Here is a 15,974-nt window from a genome sequence, read left to right as displayed (position 1 = left end):
CCCGGGCTTCCCGACATCAGCATTTTTTAAAAGCAGGCAGGGTAGACATTTTATATAGTACCAGTTTCACAACAAATAACTTAGAGATGTAAAATCGTACTTCATATGCTATCAAGGGGCACCTGGGTGGCGCAGTCAGTTAAGCGTCTGCCTTTAGCTCAGATCATGACCCCAGGGTCCTGGGATCGAGCCCTGAGTTGGGCTCCCTGCTCAGCGGGGAATCCACTCCTCCCTCTCCCCCTGTCTCTCTCTCTCTCTTTCCAATAAATAAATAAAATCTTTAAAAAATATATGCTGTCGACATGACCGCCGAGCTATGAGAGTCAATCCGAGACATGAAGCAAAAGGAAAATGCTGGTGCTCCCCACGGACTCTGCCAGAAGGTGATGGAGCCCTTGCGGGGGGGGAGGGTAAAGGAAAAAGGTCCCTTGATTACTGAGCCACCCAGCAGTTTGAAGAGCAAAAATAACACCAGTCCTTGTGTTGTCCACTCTTACAGGTCACCGGGAACAAAATGACTTCTCTCAACTTGGCCACCATATTTGGACCCAACCTGCTGCACAAGCAGAAATCATCAGACAAAGAATTCACCGTCCAGAGCTCAGCCCGGGCTGAGGAGAGCACGGCCATCATCGCTGTGGTACAGAAAATGATTGAAAATTATGAAGCCTTGTTCATGGTAAGTGGCTCTTCCCAATAAGCTGCGTCGTGACGCTCTTGGGTGGCATGATGAAACTCCTGCACGCCCTCCCTGGCCCGTGGTGCTGGTCGTTGCCCGAATACCTTGGAAGGCAGGCACTTTCAGTAGAAATAGAAACGTACGGAGCTGTGACGTCACTGGAAGTTTGTGACCTCACGTTAAAACACACGTATCCCAATTGTCAATTTCATTTTGTTGTCCCCTAAACCACGGTCACGTTCTGGAGTCATTTAATTATTTTCAAAGTGAGGTCCTCGCTCAAAATATCGATCAAACCCTTCTCTTGGGAATTATCTGTGGCCCCTGTGACTCCGAGTAATGCGTAACCACCCCCACCAATGGCACCTCCTCCGAGGTCAATCTTGAAGTCTTCCCTCTCGTGTCACTTCTCTGTCCCTTGAACCCCAATACTGTTCCTACTGATGTTTATCTTACTCAACGTTGTGTTAGTCATTTCTGACTGTTTCCCTCCATAGTTTAAAAATCCATCTGAAACATGGGCTGTGCTCTCGTTATCTCCTCTCTGTATCCTCTGTATGCTTTTGGAAGGCCCTTCATCTGGCAGGCACTCAATAAATATTTTTTTTATTTGTATTGAATTACCAGTTCCTGTTTTCCTTCAAAAAACTGCCCTGCTTGCTCCAACTTTCCTTGAAACATGAGAACAGATGCCAAGTCTCTTCTATTTCTGTTCTCCACTCCTATCGCATGTCAGAATTTACAGGAACTTTCTCCAGGTTTCCTCTCCCATTTCTCTGTCAGTTCACAAGTGCTCACCGTAAATCTTACCTCCTCCACTGGAGCCTTGAGTGGCTTCTCCAACCAAGCATGTTAGTTCCCTCTTTTGAATCTCCTTAGTATTTTGTCTACACTTATTAATTGCCTTGCATTAGATTTCTTTCCATGCTGGTCTCTCACCAATGATTTTTTTTTTTTTGTAAATTTGAGAGCCAGTGCTTTAGAATTGTTGCCCTCTGCGTCTTGCCTGTGTGATCGTGACCAAGTAACTCAGCGCCCGATAAGCGTCGGTGTCAGCGTCTGTGAAATGGGAAAACCGAAAGCACGGCCTATTTCCCAGGGTGCTTCCCAGAATCATTTGATATGTGAAAGCATTCTGCAGCCTGTAAAATTCGATGTGAATGTTAATTAATAATTTTCTTAGTTAGGCAACGTGAGCTGGCCCAAATCTCAGTACTTCGGCACAACAGACATAAATATCTTGTTGACGTAAAGTGTAATCAGATGTTTGTCAGACAGCTTTGCAGCTAACGATTTAGGGACTTCAGCTCCTCACGTCTTGAGACTCTGCAATCCCCTAGGATTTCATGGGCCCAACCCAGAAGGGCCATCCATCATGTCCACTCAAATCCCATTGCACAAGCCATGCTTAGCTATAGGGAAGCTGGGAAATGGGTTCCTTCTGGATGCCGAGGAAGAAGAGAAAATGGGTTTACCCACAGTGAAACACTCACTGTTTCGTTTTGTTTTTTAGACAAGCTTTCAGAATTAGTACAATAATTAGGTAGAACGGTATCCTGCTCCTCTTTGGGTCTCTGAAGCGCGGGCCCAGCCTGTCTGCAAACAAGAAGCTCTCGAAAAATGTGGAGTGAGTCATTGCCTGCATATAAGTTTCACACTTCAGCCCAAATCCTCATAATTAATCACATACTAGGATGAATCAAATAACTGAACTTTCCAACATTTTCTTCAAGTTTTAAGTCACCCGTCATCTTGCCAAGTAGTCTCGGCATGACCTCATGCTCTCTGGATTTTTTTTTAAACAAAATAATACCTCTCCCCAATCTTAATTCTGTCCTCCACATTCTATATGCTAGGCCAAGTTCTTTAGCTGAAACCACAAACCTTCAGGCATTTCTTTTCCACTCGGGATGCTAACACAGCCCTACCTGGCCACCATTTCCTGCTGCCCGGGCTACAGAAAACAGCAGCAGAACATCATCTTCCACCCTTTCCCAGCATCTTCCAAACATGCGCTGCACCTGCTGTTTTCTCGGGAGACACCGATGTCGAGAGTCTCTCGGGGAGTAGCTCATATTGGTGCTCCCCTGTTGTGGTCTTCACTTCTTGGCCAGCCCTTTCCTGGTCACCCTGTCTCACCTGCAGCCCCACCCACCCCCCTGTGTGCACCCTCACTTCCTGTTCCCCCTCCCTCGCCCCTGCCTACCCCCCCCCCCCGAGCACTCATCACTACCAGCGCAGGGTCTCACTAGGTTCTCTTGCTTGTCCTGTGTTTCCACGCAAGAACGTGAGCTCCAGGACAGGATGGGTTTCTGTCCCTTTCCATCTGCTTTCTTTCTTTTGTTTAGATTTTTATTTATTTATTCATGAGAGACACAGAGGGAGAGAGAGGCAGAGACACAGGCAGAGGGAGAAGCAGGCTCCCTGCAGGGAGCCCGACACGGGACTCGATCCCAGGACTCCAGGATCAGGCCCTGGGCTGAAGGCAGACGCTTAACCGCTGAGCCACCCAGGCGTCCCCCATCTGCTTTCTTTACTGCGTTACCCCTGTGCCTGGCACATGGTAGAAACACAAGAAACATTGGTCGAATTCATGAGTGGCTCAGTGGTAGTTCTGGAACATATGGTTTCCACGTACGCATATGAAAAGGCTTAGACATGGAGGAACCAAGGATACCTTTCTCAGAGTAAGTTAACCGTGACTATAAGCATCCTTGATTTCCTTAGACAGATGATGGCAATTATGTATTGAGAAAGAATAAAAAGATGGATGTGGGAGGAGATGTGGGACAAGGATCCCAAGCTGAGGTCAGCTAAAAGGAAAACGGGCTCTGGAATCAGAAAACTTTGCTATAGTCTTTCCTTTGCCTCCACCTCACTTTGTTTGGTGAGCTCACCTGAGATTTCGGTTTCTTCGGTTATCAAAGGACGAGGTTAGAACAAATGAAAACCAAGGTGCCTTCTAGTTCTGAAATGTACGTGATTCTGTGCCTTCGCACTGAGTCTACCTCTTTTTTCTCTATAAAGCACAAAAAAAAAAAAAAAAGAATCTTGCCGCTGGCAGGCTCTCTTGGCATATTTGCCATTTCAGAATCTAGTTGGTTATACGAGAGCTGCTGGCTGGTTGGCAAAGCTGGTCTGCGTGGGTGGACAAAAATTCAGTCATGTATATAGCTGATTGATTTCGTTTTGTTTTTTAGACAAGCTTTCAGAATTAGTACAATAATTCCAAACAAGGAAGGCTGAAGCCTGATGATTAAAGGTTGTTGGCTGTTGTGCAGTTTCACAGCTTTTTGAGGGGTTGATGAGCTCAGAAAGGGAGGCTCTGCTTCCTCATTGACATTAGAAAGGAGGACTCATCAGGAAAGGTGGCCAGGAGTTTGTCCATGAGGGCCGAATGCACCTGCCTGGAGGCAGCGTTGGCGCAGAACAGATGGAAGGGTCTCCAAGGCCACAGAGGCCTGGCCACCACCCAAGTTTTCTTTTGAGTGTTAATGATGTCCTTCATGTCTTGATGTTGCAACTGCCTCTCCCACGTGGGAGAGGTATCCGAGTTAGTGAGAGAGGGCAGAAAAGAACCTGGCTTTGTCCCATCATGCAGGAGAGAGGCCTAGATCCAGAGGCTGGCACGGGGTTCGAGAGCCTGGCTAGGACAGGCTTTCACACCGGTCGTTTGCTATTCAGGCCCAGGGGTGGAAATCCCAGAGCTGGAGAGACGTCCTGATAACAGCCATCGAGCTCACTCTATCAAAAGCCAAGGCAGCAGATTAAAATAGGCCTTCTCAAACTTGAGCGTGCAGCAGAGTGGCCAGGTTTGTCACACATTTCAGATTCCCCGGCCTCCCTCCTGAGAATCAGATGGAGTGGCGCTAGGATGGGGCCCAGGAATCCACATTCTTTTTTTTTTAAGATTTTATTTATTTATTCATGAGAGACACACAGAGAGAGGCAGAGACACAGGCAGAGGGAGAAGCAGGGTCTCCTCAGGGAGCCCGATGCAGGATTTGATCCTAGGACCCCAGGATCACAACTTGAGCCTAAGGCAGGCCCTCAACCTCTGAGCCCCCCAGGCGCCCCTGGATCCACACTTTCTAACAAATGCCTCCAGGACGTGCTGGTCCTTTCGAACCACACCTTGGGAAAGCCCCAAGGTGCTTTAGGGAAGGCCGTGAGCTTTGGAATGAGCTACCACAATTCTCCTCCTGGCTCGGCCATAAATCTGCTGTGTGATCTTGGGCTCATGCTCAACCTCACTAAGCCTTCGTTTCCCTCTCGCACAAAAAGGTGATGAGGTTGCCTCCTCTACAGGATTATTTTGAGAATGAGAAATGACATTGCTAGGCACTTGCGGCAGGAACTGGCATATACTAGGCACACAAAAGAGAAAAGATCACTGTTCTTACCATGTGAATTGATAAGATACTGTGTCCTCTCAGGGCACTTTCAAGGTGTCACCTGTGTGGGGAAGCCCACCTGGCCCGCTTTGCACAACAGTGTGAGCTGCTCCCACGCCTGTATACTCCTCCGCCCTTACCCTGCTCTTTTTCTTTTTTCCATGGCACCTCTCACCTTTTAACTCACTATATAATATACTTACTTTTTATGCTTATTGAAACCTAATAGAATGCAAACTTTCTGGAGGCAGGGGTTTTCATTTGTTTTACAGCTCGTTGGCATCCAGAAGAGCAAACGAGTGCCCGGTGATTATTTGTTGAATAAGTACAACAACATATTGCCAGGAAGAAATGCATTTCTGTTGTTTGTTTTTGATTCAGTGCCCATACCCCGTCGACTCCCTCACCTTTAAATCATGACCCTCTATTCCTGATATCCACAGTGAAACACTGGATAACATACAATGGTATGATCTGGGAACAATGGAAATAAAGGAAAAGGATCAGGGGCCCCTGAGTGGCTCAGTGGTTGAGCATCTGCCTTCGGCTCAAGGCGTCATCCCGGAGTCCTGGGACCAAGTCCCACATCGGGCTCCCCGCAGGGAGCCTGCCTATGTCTCTGCCTCTCTGTGTGTTTCTCATGAGCAAATAAATAAAATCTAAAAAATAATAATAATAAACAAAAGGGAAGGATAATGCATATCTAGGAATGCTCACTGGTATCACTGTAAGGTGGAAAGCATCCCCTGCCTAAACTGTTGGTGCCTGAATGGCTCTGAAAGTTGTTGCTTCCATAACTGACGTTGACAATCCCAGAGAAGACTCATCGTTGCTCCTGGAATTAATAAGAGCTTCGGAGCCGAGTGGAGAAAACTGTCAGCTCGTTCTGAGGACTGATACTAAATGATTCCTACCAGGGCTCCTTTTTTGGAGAGAGGGAAAGAAGGCAAGGCACCCCTCTTACAGGCTGATGAAGAGTCCGGAGTGCAGTGGAGACGTGGGAACGCCAGCGCGCTCCCACCCTGCTGGTTCTGCAGCCTGAGCTGGGGACCAGCACTGAGCACATGGGAATTTTCAACTGAGAACCACTGGGAGCAAGGGTCAGAGGCCGACGTGAGGATTCCAAGCTCAGAAGCCAAGCTTCGCCTCGTGTTCCTTTCATTCCCTGATGCAAATTGCAGTTTCTTAAAACCGCCTTTGCGTGCCAAATCAAAGGGAGTCAAGCAGCGATCCAGGTCATCAAACAAGAGAACACCTCCTACCAATGTACCCAGATAATTATGTATGATTTCCATTTCCTTTTTTTATATCCATCCAGTGTTTTTTAAAATTACTGTTGTTGACATGCCAGGGGCTGGGCTGGTCGTTCTGTACATCATCAGCTAATCTAAATTTCACCACCATTTCATGAACAGTAAGCTGAGATAGTTTGTCCAAGTGATGCAGCGACTAAGTGAATTATTTCTCCAGCACGATGCCTCCCCACCCAAAAGACAAGGTGCTTTATTTTTATTTTGTTAAGACTTTATTTATTTATTCATGAGAGACACAGAGAGAGAGAGGCAGAGACACAGGCAGAGGGAGAAGCAGGCTCCATGCAGGGAGCCCGACATGGGACTCGATCCCTGGAGCCCGGGATCACTCACTGAGCCAAAGGCAGACACTCAACCACTGAGCTACCCAGACGGCCCAAGACAAGGTGCCTTAATGTGGCATCTCAGATGTGGAGTCCGTTTGTGGCGGAGAAAGAGCTATTTTTTAGCCAGTTTGAAAATAGGGAACAAAGGAGACACTTAACAACATTCATCCCTCTTGACTAATCGTAACAGCGACCCGCTTGCTGTTCAGGCTGGCAGGTGGCTGCAAGAGCCAGTACGTGCTCCTGCGGGAGCCTGCTCACCTTGTCCCTGCCCGCACGTACTGCTGGCGACACACAGGCGGAGGAGCAGGAGAATGGCACACCTGAGCGGTTTCCACCGCCTTTAGCCTGTGGCCGTGGAGCAAGGCCTGCTCATCCTTCTTCATTGTCCTTCTTTGCGTCTTCCCCCAACCACAGCTCCCCGAGTCCTGGGCTCCTTGACTGTATATGTTCACTAACGTGCCCCAGTTGCCAAACACGCTGCCTGGCATGTATCAGGCACCTGAGAACAATTTGCTGAACTTCATGCACTCTGGCCCTCCACAGACATCCAAGAACCCCTTACATAATGTTAAGCCATCCTCCATGACAGTCGCACAGAAGATCCTGGGCTGGGCAGGCCCATGACCGAACTTTGGCCCTCATAAGCAGCCCAAGTGATTTCTTTCAGTGTGTTTGTTAATTCAAAAAATTGTCATCGTGACTTCCAATGATACTTGCTTTTGCTGGAAAGTGGTAGAGTTTGAAAAGCCAAAGCATCCTTCTCGGTCCAGTGCAAAGGGATGGATTAGTATGGAACACTTGGGGTGCAAATACGATAGGGCTGGGTCCTGAGAATTGCTCTTCGAGATGCCCTTAATGGTTTTTTATAGTGACTTGGTAAATGGGGAAAACTTGAGCCATTTCCCCCTCTCTGTGGTTTATAGAATAAACTACATCATGAGTGTTATACCCTAGGCCATCGTTCAAGGTTTCATTTTTAATTTGATAGGGTGGATTTTAATTGTGACAGTTTTATTCCTTCATATTGCAGTGTTTACATTTTTTCTCTGAAGCAGGAGAGTCCAAAGTTCTTTTGATTTTTGAAATAGCATTCTGCTCGGAAGGAACACATGAAAATCTAAGGAGTCGAGTCTCCAGATAAACACAACCATAAATGGTACCCTTGGAAAATCTCGAAACTTACTAAATAGTTGACTAAAACCCAGTAGAGATTTTGATGTGAAACAATAAATTGTAAGTGAAGAAGCCACTGGGGCTGGGTTTTGTTTCTTCACTCAGATGTGCAGGATCAGTTGATTTTTAAAAGTAGCGTGTTCTTCACAGTCCTCCTTAGTTTCCATTTTGCTATAAACAAAATCCCAGAAGAAAAAAAAGATAGAATTTTTTTACTTATGTAGTGATACTTTTCATTTTTCCTCTTTTTTTTTTTTTATTTAAGTAATCTCTATGCCCAACGTGAGGCTCGAAATCATGACCCGGAGATCAAGAGTTGCATGCTCCACTGACTGAGCCAGCTAGGCTCCCTTCGTTTTTCATTTCTTAAAAAAGATTTTATTTATTTATTTATTTATTTATTTATTTATTTATTTATTTAAGAGCGAGTGCGCATGTGTGAATTGGGGGAGGAGCAAAGGTGGGGGTGAAGAAGGGGAGAGAATCTCAAGCTGAGTCCGCACTGAGCTTGGAGCCTGATGGGGGACTCGATCTCACAATCCTGAGATCACGACCCAAGTCGAAGCCAAGAGGCGCTTAACCGACTGAGCCACTCAGGTGCCCCTCATTTTTCATTTTTATATTAATGGGAGCAATAGTTTAAAAACATGTCAGAAAATTTCTGATGCTCTTCAGTTGGGGAAGGAAATTTATTGTCTAGCTCTAAAAATTAACAGCAAGGAGATTTTTCTAGAACATGACACTGCTACTACTTATAAGCAGAGAGAGGCCCCTTCACAAAGGTAACAGAGCCAGTGCACACCACGAAGACCAATTATCCTGGGTTCTTTTTGACTGTTATTTGCTGCCATTCTGATGACATTCTTTGGACATCCACTGGGTGGAAAACACCACCCTAGCCTGTGTTCTGGAAGAGAACAATGTTGACTTGCGAGATAAGTGGGTGAAGGGTCATGGATGTGCAGGTGGGAGCTTCAGGAGAGAAAAGAGCAGGGGGCAAGGAGGAAGAAGAAAAGGCATAATTGAGAAAGCGTTTGGCTGCTAGGAAGAGAAAAATCAGTGGCCGGGGCTGCAAGCACCTGGATTATTAGGTCACGGAAGCAGCCTCAGGGGCAGGGCTTTAGTGGCTCACCTGCACTGTTGCTCTCTCCGCTCTGCCATCTTCAGCGGCAAGAGACTGCACTTATTTCCAGCATCTCTTGCTGCCGTCATCACATCCGGTGATGAAAAGAGATGTCCCAAGCCCCCTGCGGGGGTGCCTGGCCAGGATGGGCACACAGGAGCCTGCCCTCGCCGCACAAGAGGGAAGCTGGCAGACAGCTACCACCTTAGGAGCCTGCATCTCTTCTGGGCAGACAGGTCAGGTCAGCCCTTCTTCGGTCGGCTGATTATGATTTATCTATGAATTTTTATCTTATGATTTATCTATGAATTTTTCTGCTGATGCGACCAACCGAAGACTCGAGGTCCGGCGGAAGAGAAGGGACCAGAAGGGAGAAGCTCCATGGAGTTGGCTTCAAGACCATTGTAGTTGAGGGACCCACAGATCACAAACTTGGGCTCTCGAGATCCAGGGGGAGGTCAGGGGCAGGGATGTATCAAGAGGAGATCTCGCAACGTAGTTACCTGCCCAAAGTGTTAAGCAAAGGAGAAGAGAGTGGTGCTTCTCTGCGAGCGCTCAGGTGAGAGGCAGAGACAGATGTCTGTTAGTCCAGCAAGAAGTTGCAGAACAATTATTAGCCGTCTCCTTGTCTGCTTTTGTTTTGTCCTTTGAAGTGTTTATTAATTATTTTGTCTATTTCTAATAAAATCCTTTATTCTGACCCTCTTTACAATAGGTAAGGTACTTTCAAATCTGTTTGGTCCTTTTGATCCTTACCACGCTTCCATAAAGATAAATGGGATGGAAGGGATAGGCCTGGATTTTTGTATGAACAGAATCCTAAAGAAGACGGTTGATGTATCCGGCCTTACATTAATTAGCTATAAGCAGCAAAGCTGATAAAAAACTGGGCCTCAGGGGCTCCCGACTCTTAATCAGAAATACTTTTGACAGCATCCTGATTCTTACAAAGGAGCATATCTAGGAATGATCTCTCTGGATGTCTCGGACTTACTGTGAGCTCCTGTTTCCTATCAGTTCATTCCCTTGACTTTTGTTTCTCTGTAAAGTATCTAACTTCACAGAAAATGAATGCTCATCCAATTGAACCGAGCCAGTAGTTTGAAATTTTTATTAAACTTATAGGAAATGAAATACGCAAATAGGGACAAGGATTGGAGGGCTTATTGAGAAAACAGCATTGGAGGCTGTCGTACGAATACGATGTCAGTTCTAGGCATCTTTTCAAATTCTCTACCCTCCTTTTCCCACTGGCTCCAATTTTCTGTGCCAGTGCTTAATAACAAACAAACATGTGGTTTTTATCATGTGAGTTTTTTCTTTTTTTTAAAGTTTTTATTTTACTCCCAGTTAGTTAACATACAGTGTGATAGTAGTTTCAAGTGTACAAGATAGCGCTTCAACACTTCCTTACAAAACCCAGTGCTCATCATAAGTGCACTTCTTTTTTTATTTTTTAAATTTAAATTTATTTAAATTCAATTTGCCAGCATACAGTATAATACCCAGTGCTCATCTCGTCGCATGCCCTCCTTAATGCCCATCACCCAGTTACCCCATTTCCCCCCCCCTCCCCTTCTACAACCCTTTGTTTCCCAGAGTTGGGAGTCTCTTATGATTTATCTATGAATTTTTAAAGCTGCTTTAAATCGTAACAAGATGGGATAGAAATTAATTAAAATAATGGATTATGTACTCTGGAGTGAGTTTCACCTATAATACATAGGAAAATATCACCTACCCTTCCTGCCATACATGGATCCATATTTTTAAACTGTATCCTTTAAAAAAATAAAAAATAAATAACTGTATCTTTTTACTTATTTGCAAAGAGTGTCTCTGAGCCAAAATGGTACCATGGGTCTTTTAAGAAAGAAAATATAGATAGATTTACAGCACTGACCCTTTCTATTTGCATTTGTTACCAAGTAAAAGTCATGTATGCTACGGAAAATAAAGCTCAATGATTATAATTGGTTGGGAACCAAGCCTGCTTGAAAGAGTAGAAACTCTGAATTACAGAATAATTTAACAGAATGTTATGGAAAGTTATGTTTTAAATAATTATACTTCCTGTAACCTATTCTAATATGTATTCAAGTTAATAATTCATCTTTAGATGTACTGTATACTCTCACAGAATTAATACTGTGATGCTTATAGCACTCCAAAGGGTAGGCATGAGGGTTGTTTATTCTTCACTGGGAATGAATTGGTGCTTGAAGTAACATTTTTTATTACATGTCTAAACATAGAAAATTTTGAATTTAACTGGATGAAAAATGAGTATTTTGGGGAGACTGGGTGGTTCAGGTGGTTAAGTGTCTGCCTTCAGCTCAGGTCATGGTTTTGGAGTCCTGGGATTGAGCCCCATGTCTGACTCCCTGCTCAGTGGGGAGCCTACTTCTCCCTCTGCCTCTACTGCCTCCCCTGCTCCTGCTTTCTTTCTATCAAACAAATAGATAAAATATTAGAAGAAGAAGGAGGACGAGGACGAGGAGGAGGAGGAGAAGGAATGAATATTTCTTCTCATTTGCTCATGGTAGTTTCTTTTAAAAAGTGTTCAGGATATACATTTTTGGCTTATTTTTTGCTTTCTGTTCATTTTTCAAAAATGAGTTCTCTCCTCATTTTCAACCTTTGGGCATTACTTTTTTTTTTTTTAACAAGGTGGTATAATAGTGTGTATCCATTGGGTCGTGTTGTTTGAAAAGATTACAGTAAAAATAATCAGTCTTTTTATTTGTTTAATTTGTTCAATTAAGTAAGAGAATCGAACCCTTCAGCCTTGACCTAAATGCCTTGCCCCTTCTCTTCTTCTGCCGTTCTCATTCCCGGGCCATTGGGTTTGGTCACAGAGCTTTAAATGCCATCTATATGTGTCTCTCCCAGATTTCTATGTCCAGCCCAAGCCCCTTTCCTGAACCCCAGAGCCTTATTCCTGGTTGTCCACTAGATCTCTCTCTCATTTGGATGTCCCACAGGCCTTCCCCCGTAACTCTAACGAAGCCACCCTCCCAGCGGTGACCCCCAGTCTCCTCCACCTACAGCTTCTCTCCACTGGTCACCCGGGTGCCTGACTCTCCGCTCCAAACATCGAAGGCATCTTTCTTCTACTCCTTCTTCCTCCCTCTTTCTCTCTCCCACCAGCAAAATAGCTGAGGCTATCATCTCTATCTTCCCTGTCTTCAGGATCCACAGATTTCTCATCAGCTTGCCATCCTGGTTCGGCTCTCTGCCCCCTTTTTTCTGGATCTAGCACTGACCCCTCTCTGCACCCCCTGCGTCAGCCCCTTGCTTCCCTGCACTCTGCTATCAGCGCAGTAGCCAGCGATGACCATTTACCTTAGTCTAACTCTGCTCAAAACCCCCAGTGGCTCCCCCACCACCTAGACTGGGCACAGATGTCCTTATCATGACCCCGTAAGCCTCTGCAACATCTGGCCTTGGCTACCTGACCCACTTCCTACTGCCCGCCTCCTTCCTCACTCTTCCCAGCCTCACTGGCCTCTTCTCTGCTCCTGACCCATGATCTTGCTGACTTTTTCTTCCTTCTGCTTGCAATTGATATTCTCTAATTCCTGTACCAACTTCAGTTCTCTGCTAAAATGGCAGTTTCTCTGTGACCTGCCATCCTACCTAAATGGCACTGCCCCCCACCCCACCCCACCCCACCCCCTCCACGGTCCTTTCCCCTCCTCTGCTTTGTCTCTGTGTGATCCAGGCTGTGCTTGCTTTGTTTATTTGTTTCGTGCTGACCTTCCCATATTCATTGTCAGTTGTAAGGGGACAAGGATTCTTGTCTGCTTGCTTTAGAGCTGAATCCTGGCATCCAGTGCCTGGTGCTCCGTAAACATTCACCAACTATGTATGTAGTGGATTAAAGGAATGAGGTGGAAAAGGCCAGAGTGAGAAGTGCAATGGTTGCTGAGGTGAGAGCATGTGAGGGTGGCCACCAGGGGAACAAATGGCAGGTACGAGCAAGTGGAGGGCTTTCCACCATAGAGATAAAGAGGTTCCTGAGCAAGCGTCCTGATCAGAGCACTCAGACAACCATGCAGACAAGAAATGTGACGCTGGGTGGTGAAGGAAATAGCTAGTGTATAAGTTAGCCAGCAGTTGCATCAAAGGCCCATGAAGGATGTATCTTTCTTTTCAACGAAAATCTCAAAAGTAATTTAAGCAGTTTGAGGTCCACAGGCAATATGGCTTCAGGCACAGGTTTACCCAGGACTCATGATATCGAGAGATCCTTCCTTTCCATTTCTTGCTGCTGTTTCTTCAATTGTCAGCCGGGTCCTCGGGCCCTTGTAGCTTCCAACCCTTTATTGTCTCTCTCAGATGCTTGGGGACACTCTCCTGGCCTTTCATGACCTCGAATGGAGTTCCAGGCCATTGTGCTGGCAGCCCTGGTAGCCTGGGAGGGGAGTGATCGTGGCCTTAGACCAGCTTACACATCACCCTTGAGCTCAGGGTTGGGGAACAGTTGATGCTTCACAGGAAACTGGGGGCAGAACTGTTACAACAAGAGGGAAATGGAAGCTGGTAATGGCCAACAGATGCCCACTACAAAGGGGTCATGGCAGCTCCAACTTGGATCGCTTCAGTGGGAATGGAAGATAGAGAAAAGGAGGAACAGACATCACAGAGATGCAGTCAAGTAAGTCTGCTGGTTCTGAACAGGGAGGGGAAAGGACACGGAGAAGCTTGACTGCAGCCTGGATTTTGAGTTTGTGTGAGCAGGGTTTGGCACTGTCATTAATGAAGATTCAGGATGAAGTGGGAGGAACAGATTTATGAGAGAAGAAAGCATTTTGTTGTTGCCTTCTCATCCCTTTTCTTATGAATAAAATTGTTTCCAGCTTCTCAGAGCTCAAGAAGAATTGAGTTCTGCAAGAGGCAGGAGGCAAATTCTTCCACCAGCCGCTTAACTCCAAAGACTTGTCCCTGCAGTTTGTAAGAGCCTGGTCTCCGAGCCCGCCTGTGAGAGAATCAGATGGAAATTTTGTTTCCTCTCAATAATTTGAGTTTCCCTTAGTTGAGCTACCAGCATCTGTAGAGTAGAAAACTCGTTGGAGCAGAGTTTAGGCTTTTCTCATAGAACATTTTCACAGTGTTGCAGTTTAGGATTATAAGGCCATCTTCTAATGTGCTGTGGGTTAGCCTAGGGAGGCGTGATGCTCAGCTACAGAACTCGAGCAAATGCTTGTCAAATTCTGAAGCTAGAGGGGCACCTGGGTGGCTCAGTGGCTGAACATCTGCCTTCGGCTCAGAGCGTGATCCTGGGGTCCAGGGATCGAGTCCCCCATCAGGCTCCCTGTGTGGAGCCTGCTTCTCCCTCTGCCTGTGTCTCTGCCTCTCTGTGTGTCTCTCATGAATAAATAAATAAAATCTTTAAAAAAATTGTGAGGTGAGAAACTTTTTTGTTGATGCAAGAAAGGGGTGAGTGCAAGCACCCAAGGATAAAATGGCATGGGCATATACAGCAGTCAGCAGGTTTTTTGAGTGTTTACTGTCTTCCAGCTACTGTTCTCAGTTCGCAACATGTAATAATCATTTACTCACCACAGCTTTGTCATGAGGGCTGTCATTCTCTCCACTTTACAGATGAGGAAACTGAAAGGTCACGTGCTTTGCCGAAGTCCCATAGCTAATAAATGGAACTAAGACTCAAACACAGTCTGGCTCAAGGGCCTGTCCTTTTTTTTTTTTTTTTTTTTTAGACACAGAGAGAGGAGGGTGCAGAAGAGGAGAGAGAGAGAGAGAATCTTAAGCAGGCTCCATACCCAGCACGGAGCCTGACGTGGGGCTCAATGTCACGACCCATCTCAGGACCTGAGCCAAAATCAAGAGTTGAAGCTTAACTGACTAAGCCACCCAGGCACTCCAAGGGCCTGTCCTCTTAATGAACTGATCATATATGTTCCAGAACTGCCCAAGGCAGTTATAATTCATACCCGTCATCTTGGCATAATTATAAGTAGGAACTTTAGAAAGTGTCTCCATTTGGACAATAAATCATGAACACCATCCCTCTTAACCATGATATTTTGCTTATTCAAAGCTGGGAAAATCTAGTCTGGGTGATAGAGGTAAAAAGTGACTAAGCTATATCGCCAGTCATAACAGGGGTGACAACTTGGATCGAATATGACTTTTTTGGTAATCGTCCACTTTGTCCTAAGAATTAAATGGCCATAGGGGTTGGTGTAGGTTGGGTTTTGACTGGCAAATAGGTGGCGGATCACTCTGTCCTGTTACGACTTGTGAGGCTCTCGTTTATGTTATTGTGAAGTTGCCAGTGACCATGGTTCTCCTCTTTCTGGAACCGTCTGACCTTGCCCCCACATCTGGCCCCTCCAGGTTCCACCGGATCTCCAGAATGAAGTGCTGATCAGCCTGCTGGAGACTGACCCCGACGTGGTGGACTACTTACTCAGGAGAAAGGCCTCCCAATCATCGTGAGTATGCCAGCTGCCCCATCTTCTAAAGCCGCCATGGGGATCTCTCTTTTCATTTCTAAAGAATTAGAGAAGCTTACCTAATTCCACACAGAGTGACTTGAAGTGGAGATCTGGCAACTTTCTGGCACCTCTTGTCAGCCCGCCTACCCAGAAAAGGCTTCAATTTTCCTAGCCCACTTATTACATCAGAAAGCACTTTATGGGATTTTTCTGTTTCAGTTTTGGTTTCTTTTTGAGCCCCTTGAGGTTGTTTTGACTGTGTTTACTGGGGAAAGAAAAAGAACTAAATCACTGACAAGAAGCTCAAAGGACTCTGAAGTGCATCAGTGATTCTACTTCTAGAATCCTGATAGCTGTACTTACGGGTCCCTTAGGTGGCACCTGGATGCACCCTGCTTGTGTCACTGACCAGCACCAGTGACATGATACCAAACCACAAGACAAGCCTCTACCAAGGCCTAGTTGCTCCTTTAAAATTGGAAGTGTGCACCTTCCTGAC

At 45.8% G+C, this 15,974-nt stretch overlaps 1 protein-coding gene across 4 annotated transcripts in view; it reads left to right on the top strand.

Annotated features, from left to right (window-relative positions):
* Positions 1 to 15,974, top strand: part of ARHGAP6 (Rho GTPase activating protein 6) — a 484,128-nt gene that overhangs the window by 451,697 nt on the left and 16,457 nt on the right. For all 4 annotated transcript variants that reach the window (XM_025436396.3, XM_025436416.3, XM_025436405.3 and 1 more), the window contains exons 9-10: positions 500 to 679; positions 15,375 to 15,472. In XM_025436396.3, the coding sequence (XP_025292181.3) occupies positions 500 to 679; positions 15,375 to 15,472 (278 nt within the window). The remainder of the gene's footprint in view (positions 1 to 499; positions 680 to 15,374; positions 15,473 to 15,974) is intronic.

The sequence above is a fragment of the Canis lupus genome, chromosome X, assembly GCF_003254725.2.
Source record: "Canis lupus dingo isolate Sandy chromosome X, ASM325472v2, whole genome shotgun sequence".
In the NCBI taxonomy this organism is placed as follows: Eukaryota; Metazoa; Chordata; class Mammalia; order Carnivora; family Canidae; genus Canis; species Canis lupus.
This window is presented reverse-complemented; position numbering and strand designations above follow the sequence as displayed.